Below are 10,610 nucleotides of genomic sequence, written 5' to 3'. Positions count from 1 at the left end.
CATGCGCCCACACATTAACAAACAAAACCCACATACTGTCATTAGAGTCAATTAATGTTTTTTGGGTGAAGAATTAAATTTGCTGCTGCAGATCAACCAACACAGTGACATATTGTTTCAGAAAAACATTTTTGGTTTTGGGAGGGGTCAGTTCACAGGGCAGCTGTTTATTGATTGTTAGCTTGGGTTTTTCAGATTGCTGATCACCTGTGTGTGTGTTTGTTTCTCCATTAAAGCAAATGGTCACAAAACATCCACTGTCAATGCAAGCCTTCGTTTCTTTTTGTTAAAGATGGCAGATGCAGTGTCTTCGTTTACAGTTTTTGGAAACTCCAGAAGCAAAAAGTAAACATCCTCCACCTCCAGTAAGACGTCGTCCTGCGGATGTAAGTACATTCAGCACATTATAAGACTTATAACAGTGGGAACAGGTCAGTTATGTATTTTTAATGACATCCAACTACGCACTGACACACATTGGATTCTAAAGTGGTTCATTATAACTCTGTTCAAGGGAGTGTGTAACAGCTAACCTTGGAGATTCTCAGCTGGCACTCTGACACAGAGCAAACCTTTGGCAGCTCCACTGTCAGCTCCACGCTGCGAGGAACTCCTGCTGTATCAATTTTCACCCGAAGTTGGTACTCTGGCTTCTGAGGCTGCACAAAAGTGGTGGAGATGACCTGGATCAAATCCTTTTTGTGCTCCGCAGGTCTAGAGATAATTTGGGCTTCCAGCTCCACGTCTTGTTTCTCTGAACGTAGAGAGCAGATCTGCTGCAGGAGGGCAGCTGGGGTTTGACTTGCTGCAAAAAATGGAGTGCTATAGATTATTAGAAACTGAGGTAGAAGGTGAAAGATGATACACCTGCAGCAGCAAAGGAAAATAGTTCCAACATCAAGGGCTTGTAGCAGCTTATCAGGATATGAAACTTATTGCCCTACCTGTGTCGGGTTGTTTGGAGGTCTTGGACTGCTGAAACCCAAGGCGGCGGTGAAAGTCATCTAAACTACTTTTCGGGCTACAGCTGATGACAGTGTACTGCTGAGATAACCTCAACCCAAGCTGCTGGTGGGCAAAGCTCAGGGCCAGCATATAGACTTCTGTTTTATCTTTCTTACTTTCCTCTAGCACTACAGGGTTTAAAGCTACATCCAACACAGTGTATAAGCCTGTGGAAGGAAAACATCCAATTTATATAGTTTTATTGTTTATCAAATCAAGTTTATTTAAAAAAAAACATATTTAAATCAACCAGAGTTGAAAAAAGTGCTGTACAAAAAATACAAATAAGACCAGAATTGGCTTTGTCTTTTACCGTGACTTTCATCTGTGTCTGTTTCCAGTTTTCCTGCACATAAAGGTAGTGGCTTGCTGGGATCCTGAGGTGCAGGCACACGTTTCCAGCTGCATATGTTGATATACAGCAACCCTTTGTTGGGCTCCTGTTGAGAGCACAGATGTACTGTCTGTAAAAAACACACCCTATCTCTGACCTATAAATGGACACAGGTGTGACAGCTTCATTGTGTGTAGTATAAGTCAGATGTTGTATATTAAGGGGTAAGGCAGTAGAGCTGAAAGTGACAATTAAGTAAGTGAACTAAAAGAAGAACTAGATAGCCACACCTTAATAATCAAGCCATCATTCAAGTAATTAAAAAAAAAAAATGCACAGGTTGTAGCCTCTCAAAAGTGAATGTTTTCTGGTTTTCTTTGCCTCCTCTGATGATGAGTGAGGTTTTTGACTGTGATTAGAGAAAACAAGACATTTGAAAATGTTGCACTGGGCTTTGAGAGCACTTGATGGGTCTTTTTCACTATAGACCAAACAAATAATTAAGAAAATAATCTTTACATTAATTAATAATGCAAAGAATCTATTGATGACATCTTTTAAAATGTGTAATTCAGTAATATCAGTAATAATGTCTTCATTTCACTTTTGTGAAAACACATCTGAATCTGTGTTTTTGCCACAGACTTAAAACATTTTGACAACTGTAGCCAAACATTGTATGGTGCTCCCATAGTATTACATATGATGTGACCTGTCAGCAGGATGCTCAGAACAGCCTACCTGCCAAGTACCTTAAGAACATGTGTGTAAGTGAACCCAGAAGAACAAGGGGTGGTGATACCAAATATTAATTTGACTTAGGTTTTTTTTCCTGTTTACTGCACTTAGTATGAAGTTTATCGATAAATAAAAACTATTCATGGCTTTATTTTTGAAAGCATCTTCACTTTACTAACTTTTGCACACTACTGCACTTTCAAATTAAGATATATAAAAATAAAATAAAACAAATATTGAAAACGTTTGCAGGATCAACCGTATCAATACAGGTGAACTTCCTCAGTGACTCACAGAATCTGATAGGTCACAGGATTTGGTGCAACACCTTTGCACACCGGGCCACAATTAACGAGACACACGTGTGCTTTTTCCTCCTCTGACGCTGAATGTTTGACGTGAATGAGGCTTGTAGATTTCTAAAACAAAGTTAACCAGTTAATACGCCGCTGCCACTTAAAATTATAACTCACCAAGATTTCAGTGCACAGACTGGAGTCGAGCTCAGGCGGTGCCATTAATTCAGCCCCTTCCTCCATTTGCTTGTGGATGAACCTGCGGTAGGCTGCGGGGTCATTTTGAGACAGGTCGTCCAGCATGGACCAGAACTGGTTGACCTGCTGCAAAACACCTTCTGTGCCGCCAGTAGAGGACATCTTCAGGTAAATGTCGTCTTGCTTTGGAGTTAGCAAACACTAATATTAATGAGCCACTAGCTAGCTAAGTTAGCTCTCTGATAAGAAAACAACCGGAGACACTCTGAATATTATTTATGACTAAATATTTGACTAAAATAGAGAGAGAGAATAGTACCACATAAATATAACAAACTACTACTCGGCTAATGTTGTCAGTTGCTATGGAGACTTGATGAGCGGAAATGATACACAGACGCCACCTGGCGGTAAACTACAGCTCAAGTATGACACTACACAGTTTTATAAGAGGCATAATTTATTTACAGTACATGGAAAATATAACGTAAAAATGCATTTTGTCTCTAGGCTGTCTTTATGTGTACATCATATAACGGACACTAAAAGTAAAAATATTAACTAATTTTCAAATGTCTCAGTAATAATATCAGTAGCATCCTCTGCTCGTGCTTCATGAGGTGTCTTCAGTAATTCTGCAAAAAGAAACGGTCAGTATTAGCAGTGTGTGTAAAAACTGTAATCATATTACATTGTGCAGTTGTAAATATTCCATCACATTGCTGATGATATATAAATCATGATAATGGCTGTGTGAGAATTTAATTAGGGCTCTCTGATAAGAGATATTGTCATCTTTTTTACTCATGTAAAAGCAGCATTGTTAAAAAAAAAAAAGACTCCATAAGAAAAATGCTGCTTTCAAAAACGTATTTAAGCAGAGGAACAGAAGCATTATCAGCAAAATTAAAAATATTCAAGTACATTATCAAGATGTTATTAGATTGGCTTTGATATTGATGCATCATTTACTGTTTAAGCAGCGTTTTAATGTTGGTCAATGTGACGATAATTTGAACTACTTTACATTCTGCTGAGTAGTCTAGTCCAGAGCTGCAATGATTAGTCAATGAAAGAAACTTGATGTCGAGCTATTTCGATCATCAATTAATCATTTCAGTTTCCATGCAAATATGCCAAACATTTGCTGGTTCCAGCTCAATCTGATATGATACTAAATTGGATATATTTGGGTTTTGGAGTGTTGATTGGATAAAAGAAGCATTTTGAAGTGTTCTGGGATTTAGTGTAACCCACTATGCACCATATTTTATAGAATGATCATATTTTTTGTATGCTTTTGACCTGCAAATTGTAAACGTGGTGCAGTAAAGTGTACAATATCTTGCTCTAAAATGCTGTGGTGTAAAAGTGTAAAATAGCATCAAATGCAAATATTTAGTTCCTTTGTACTGTACAAATACCACAGAATTTCTAAGAAGTCTGTTTACCTCAATCATATCGTAGATCCAGCTCAAGAATTCTGCCACTTTGGTGTAAACACCAGGATGGTTGGGCTCAGCACATCCGGTTCCCCAGCTGACGACTCCTACCAGCCTCCACACGTTTTCATCCTGGCAAACGAGAGGGCCCCCACTATCCCCCTAGAGAGGTAAACACAGACGCTCTTCATTATAGACTGACCCAGGTTTCAATATGCCTGTGGTTCATTCTAAGCAAATCACAGAAAGGAAGGTGAATCTTTAAAACGCCTCTGCAAGTTAGTGTTCAAAACATGCACCTGACCTGACATGCATCCACTTTTCCCTCTGTGTATCCGGCACAAAGCATCCGTGACGTGATCTCTCCATTGTACATGCAGGAGCTGTTGCACTTCTTTGTGCTTATTATGGGAACTAGTGCCTCTTTCAAGGTGTCAGGTGAGTGAACTTAGAGAGAAAAGACATGTTTCAGGCTGCTCTGTCAATACACTTGGCACACTCAGATGTAAATTTGTTTTAGAGCGCTGCAGTAGTGTCTTACCACCATCAGGCTGTGTGTATCCCCATCCAGAGATCCAGCACTGTGTACCTCCTGGAAGATCATACTCATACCGAGGCAAACATACAGGCCTTATCGTATCTGGTTAAAGGGAAAAAAGTAATTAATTTTCCCTCTTTATATTTGAATTCCAACATGCAGGAACTAACAAGTTGACAATTTGGAATACACTATGATTTTTTTTTTTTCAAACCCTTTCATTAAGGCTTTTTCTTCTGCTCTATTTGAGATGCTATATTTATTCTCCTGTTGTGGTTTTGTCTTGTAATGGGCTCCCTCAAGTTTATCCAGTTTTCTGAATATGGTTGGGTTCTTTAAGTGGGTCCCTAATGTGCCCCTTCACTGAAAAATGTATTTTGTTTATTACTACCTTGCTTGGATGTTTGAGCTCTTCTGTACAGAATGATTTATGTGCAAAGCTTTACACTAGGAGGCTGACTTTACCTTCATCTGCTGAGGGGGGAAACCTAAAATCTCAGTTTAAGAGGTTTATAAACGAGAATGACTTCATTACATGGAAGCCAATCATGGTCCAGTATGTGACCATCAGTGCAATGTGAAAACGTGAAACCTTCAGTGCTCAACGCTGAGACTTGAGAGTGAAGTAGGAGATATCTTTTGTCTAGCAGTTCAATTTTGGAAATTAAAAAACTATTAACAGACACAGATTATTACTCAAAGCAGAAGTTTTAAAACATGTTTGCAGGAAAGCTTTGTTGAGGTTGAATGTCTACATTTGAACTTGTATAAAGAACTTGTTGTATAAGATGTAGTTGCAGGGAGGGGTGTGGTGTGAAATATGTTTGTATCTTTTTGATCTATATCATTGTTCATTATGACTACAAAAGTTAGCACAACCTACACCAGGCAGTGATCAGTTATTCTTTATAAAAGCTGGAGAATACCACTATGTTGTGTGAAATGACTAAGAGGATAAAATGGTGAACTGAGGCCATAGTATTAATATTTTTTCAGTGGTCATGGTCTTTTTTGAGGGCTGCTATTTCAGTTCATATGTTGTGTGCAAAGCTTGTGAGGAGGCTCCCAGACTGACCTGAGAAATTCAGTGGAGTCCGTAGTTTCATCAGGGCTATATCACTGTCGTGGCTCCTGTGGTTGTAGTTCTTGTTATAGATTATCTTTTCCACAGCATACCCTGTGTGTTGAGCCATTTTTGTCGAGCTGCGGGTGACAATGCCAGCATAGACCACCCAGCTGGATACCTGAGGTAGCCTGTAGCTGACGTTTGAGACGAGAAGGGAAGAGGCAGGTACTGATAATAGAGAACTGTCATGTGTCCAGTGCAGCTGTTAATGACTGATTATTCTCCTTCACTGAGGCTGTAAAGTTTGACCTTTAGTGCTAGTAAGGTCGGCAGTCTTACTTGTGCACACAATGGGCAGCTGTGACTACCCATTGACTGGTGATGATGGAGCCTCCACAGGTGTGACGGTTGCTGTAGTAGAGGCTGACCTGCCAGGGCCACCTGCCCAGTGTAGCCTCGACTCCCCCGATTATCCTGGGCAACTTCGCTCGTGTCCCACACTCTATACAGAGATCCATTCATCAAGAAGTGGAATTGGATTGATCAGAAAGCGCTGCAGCAAGTGGCACCAATCACTCTCTCTGCCACTGATGTAAAGCCTTTTCTAAGAAAATGGTAAGAACTACAGGGCTTTGTGTTGGGTGCAAAGTCAAACAAAAAGTTAAGTTTAATTTGCTCACCAAAACATTGCAAAGCAATAACCTTCCCTGTGATACAGCTCCCCCTAAATGAAAATAAATTGGGTAACTAATGATGCATAATTAATGTGTAAGTAGCCACAATTTTCTCTGCATCGTTATGAGTATGATGTCCTCAGACAAATTGCCTTACCTGAATTGCCACATATTTTCCAGGCTGCTCTTGTGTTCTGAGGTAATTTGTATAAAGCCATCTGTATGGTTTGGCCCAATATCAGTTAGATTCACTCCTTTATGCTTGGTCAGTCTGGTAAGGGAACACATGCAAAATGGGTGGGAGTGGGTATTAAGATAATTCAGACTCACAAGGTGTGAAGCAGGATTGCAAATGAGGTATTAGCAGATCATAAATAAGCCAAGCCTTCAGCCTTGGCAAAGCAGGCTGAGATTAAACTATAAGTTAGTAAGTGGGCGCTCCAGTCTCAATCAATGTTAAGGGCTGAGGTGGTGTGGGATCTTGTCAGGAGTGCAAACCTCAGATAACCCAGCTGTCTGCAGACCAGCGTTCCCAGCGATGAGTTCCACCTCTCGTAGCACACCGGCAGCCAGGTGGGCAGCTTCCCCAGCTGGATCTCCAGGAGGGAGTTCTCCGGGCTGATTCTGTAAAACACTGAACCTGATTGATTGAAAATCCCTTCAGAGACAAGCTCTCAGTCAGCAGTAATGAATGAGGCATTTCTATGAGTGGGAAATGATTAGGAAAAACACAAGTATCTATGCTAATGTAGTCAATACGAACACATCATTATGTGCAACAAGAAACAGCTAGTGAATGATAATTTTGCTTCTCTTCAACTAATAATGACTACAGACGTGAACCATGACCCAGTATGACTTAACAATAAGCAGCCACACAATCCCGCTCTGTTTGTTAATTCAAAAGACAGTGAAAGAAATGCCTGCCTGCACCAAACACCAAAGAGAGGAGGGAACACAGACCTTTCCTGGGGTCAGAGATGGTGATGTCCTCTGTCACGTTGCAGAAAGACGTCTCCTTTGTGTCTCCAAGTCCCACTGGACTTTGGGAGGAGCTAGGCCTCAGCAGAAGTTTGACTATATGTAGAAAAGATACAGTTAATCGGTTGTTTAATCAGCAGGAAAAACGTGTTTTTTATGAAGGCAAAGCCTGTCTTGTAAAGCAATAACATACAGTATTATGATGCAGAGGATTAAAGTAATGAAATATTTTTGTTGCGAGGTGCTGTTGGTTGGAAAATAGCTCACTAAAAAAATACTTAACATCATTATTATTATTTTTTGCTGCTATAAAATCTTTCCTTCAGGACTGGTGAGAAGAAAACTGATGCAGCACAGGCAGACATATCATGCATATCCTGAATTTTAGTCCTAAATGCTGGTCCTGCTCATTTACTGACTGTAGATTGATGTTAATATGTAATAGAGTACTCCTTTTAATGAATTCAAGGACATGGTCCTTAAACAGTTTCATGAGCAAGTTTTAGGGATCTTTATTTTGAAAATTATACCCATAAAGCATCAGCATCAGTTTTGCTGATATATTTCTGAATTACTTTGCATCCTGTTAAAAGCTTACTGGAGTAAAAGTGGGAATAGTTAATCATTCACAGATTTAAACAAATTTCAGTACTTCATAGTAGTGCCAGACCGGCATGTAGCCAGTACCAGCCAGGCCAATTTGTCAGCCAATGTTACCTTAATGCAGACATCAAGGTATCAACAAATAAAAATGCCAAAGATATGTTGAAATAATTTCAAACCAGTGTCTCTGTCATATAGTTTGTCCAGCAGAGAGCACTGACAAGTTTATTTTTCAGCTATAAAATGTATGTCGCACTCAGTTTGTGTATGTAAAAAAAAAAAAAATAATAATTTAAAGGAATACTGGCAGTTTTCATTGTTTTCTGATGTTTTGTAGAATTAATTAATTGATCAGCCAAGGGAGTAACTGGCGGATTAAATGAAAATAGTTAGTTGCAACCTTATATCAAATTTCTAAAACTTTCAGATACTGACATTGTATTAGCTTCAGAAATCCAGGAGGATCCAGGAGGAGCTCTACTGTGTAGTAGCTATAGCTACTAGACGTCTTGCACATTCATTCCCAGTTCCTGGTTCCTGTTAAGCTCATTTAGTGATTCTTTCTTATACACAGCGACTCACCCAGAAACCATACACCTACAGCTAAGCCTCCCAGGAGCCCAACTGCACACACTGCTGCCAGCAGCCTCACCAGCCTGTGAGCTAAAGCAACAGTTAGGGCAGGAGTTAATGACTTCTGATTCCAGATATGAGCTGAGAAGAATTATTAAATACCAGCTGTTAAATACATACACAGCATAGTGACAAACAGCACTGAGACAGAGACAGAAATGAATAAACTATGTTCTGTACATGCACAACACTAAAGAGATGAAGAGCAAATCTACACACTGACATTTTTAGAAGAAAGCGCTGCTTTGTTTGACTTCTTATCACCACAATGCAGATTCAGTTTAGTTTGATTCAGTGCAAAGTCTTAATTAGGCTTGTTCTTTACATGTAGAGCAGTGTGTGTTTAATAGCTCTGTTGTTTTTTGCACTAATGAAGCAGGATCGCTGTTGTAATCTGAGGTTTGATGCCCATTAGGGTGGTGCACTGCTGCAGCTTACCGTTAGTTGTAGAATGAATCCCTTTTAACCAGCCGTGCACCCTCTTGGTCCCTTCGACTCCTGCTGTTTTCTCTGAGTGAAAAGGATGACTGACAGCCGTCGGGTTCTCAATCACTGATAATGTGTCTCCATCAAGACTCTATAAGAATTACAGTAGGCAGGCTTCTCATTTACAGCTTCTTCCTTTTTGATAAAGTTCTGGCAGATTTGCTTCCCTGCAAGAAATACTACGTGCTGACTATCTGCTCCGTGACAACCTGTCAGGCTCTGTCAGGTTTAATTAGGAGCACTGTAATCCTGGATATTAGCTGCCAATGACCAGTCCAGATGTATGGAGCTGTTGGCATGTAAAAGTGTGTGTCATATTCCTCCTCACTGAGGGAGGTAAAATGAACAAGCATGCTTGTTTTGTGTCTTGTACAGCACATTTTAATTATTTGAGGTTAAAATACATTGCCTGTTTTTGTTTTTTGGGTTTTATGGTTTCATCAAGTTGGAGTGTATTTTTTTTAATGGATTTACTCTCTAAGGAGCAGCTGTTTTTATAAGCAACATATTGAGAGTATCACAGTAGTTATAATAGGTGCAATTTATATAATACAATATTGCACAAAATCCATCAAATAATGCCATACCACCTGCACTCTTATATGATTGTAGCACTTGAGTTTAGCTTAAGATTGAATTAGCATGAATAGGATGTATGTGCAGGAGCAGTTTAGAGATTCAGTACAGCTGTACAGCTTGGGTCATAACATGCACATGAATTATAAAAAAAACAAAAAAAACCCACATGGAAATGTGACAGAAACAAGTATGATACAGGTTTTAAGCGAGTACTACATGTGTAAACAGCAGGTGAAGGTGACAATGTGAGAGAGGTGGTGGTGTCAGGATTGCTTACATTAGCAAGGTGGAGTGAATATTTAGTCCCTTTTCCTACCATGTTTTCCTTGCGTACAGTCCTAAGGAAAAAGCAGCGGTGTCCGTGCTCATCTGTAGGCCTGTGCTGGAGGTAGAGAGGTCTGTCCCGCTCGTCAGTTGATGCACCATTTAACAGAATGCAACTCTGGATTTTCCCTTCACAAAGAGACAATGAGGTCAGCAGTGGTGCAGAGAATGAGGCTGTTGTTTGTCCAGGGAGGTCATGGGGCCTGTGGAAGCAAGCTGAACCAGGTCTTTGTAGGGGAGAGCATCTCCAGAGATACCGCCAAGCTGACTATTGATAGGACACCGGGTGGGTTGCTAGGTAACATATTTTACCTGTGCCAAAAGATTGTCCATTTTCCCCTGAGACACCTTATTACCTGACAGTTTGTAGGTTCTGAGAAAAGGTCATTATTGCAGATTGTTGAAAAGTCTCACATCATGTCAATCCCCATCATCTGGAATCCAAAGCTATCGTCTTTCAACACTCAAGAAGAAAATGAAGTCTGCTCTGTCTGCCCGCTGACAGATGACTTTCTCCTCTCTCTTCACTCTTTTAACCAGCTCAGTCAGACTGTTTTTTGACAATACTGTTTTGCTGTGTTTCAAATATCCTCTCTGTTTTAAGTACAGTAGAGAAGGTGGCATTTGAGCGGCTTCAAAGGACATCATTAACCCTAAAAATAGTAAAAAATAATTAACAACTTAGATGAGCAGGATGGGCTTTTTGAAAGTGG

At 40.0% G+C, this 10,610-nt stretch overlaps 2 protein-coding genes across 2 annotated transcripts; both read right to left on the bottom strand.

The window, feature by feature from the left end:
- Positions 1–69: 69 nt before the first annotated feature.
- On the bottom strand, positions 70–2,910 carry pih1d2 (PIH1 domain containing 2). The gene is made up of 5 exons (XM_056373509.1): positions 2,551–2,910; positions 1,319–1,445; positions 945–1,172; positions 534–805; positions 70–378 (listed from the first exon to the last, which is right to left on the bottom strand). Exons 1-5 carry the CDS (start codon positions 2,731–2,733, stop codon positions 244–246), a joined length of 945 nt encoding a protein of 314 aa, XP_056229484.1. The 5' UTR covers positions 2,734–2,910; the 3' UTR covers positions 70–243.
- Positions 2,911–3,019: 109 nt separating this feature from the next.
- On the bottom strand, positions 3,020–10,285 carry tmprss5 (transmembrane serine protease 5). The gene is made up of 14 exons (XM_056374229.1): positions 10,254–10,285; positions 9,890–10,100; positions 8,947–9,085; positions 8,458–8,538; positions 7,255–7,368; positions 6,790–6,931; positions 6,449–6,562; positions 6,298–6,341; positions 5,957–6,119; positions 5,627–5,811; positions 4,555–4,653; positions 4,318–4,460; positions 4,023–4,175; positions 3,020–3,206 (listed from the first exon to the last, which is right to left on the bottom strand). The coding sequence occupies exons 1-14, from the start codon at positions 10,283–10,285 to the stop codon at positions 3,198–3,200; spliced, it is 1,629 nt and encodes a 542-aa protein (XP_056230204.1). The 3' UTR covers positions 3,020–3,197.
- Between the last annotated feature and the right edge of the window lie 325 nt (positions 10,286–10,610).

Source organism: Seriola aureovittata, chromosome 4 (genome assembly GCF_021018895.1).
Source record: "Seriola aureovittata isolate HTS-2021-v1 ecotype China chromosome 4, ASM2101889v1, whole genome shotgun sequence".
Classification (NCBI taxonomy): domain Eukaryota; kingdom Metazoa; phylum Chordata; class Actinopteri; order Carangiformes; family Carangidae; genus Seriola; species Seriola aureovittata.
The sequence above is the reverse complement of the archived record's forward strand: the minus strand, read 5'-3'. Positions and strand labels throughout refer to the sequence as shown.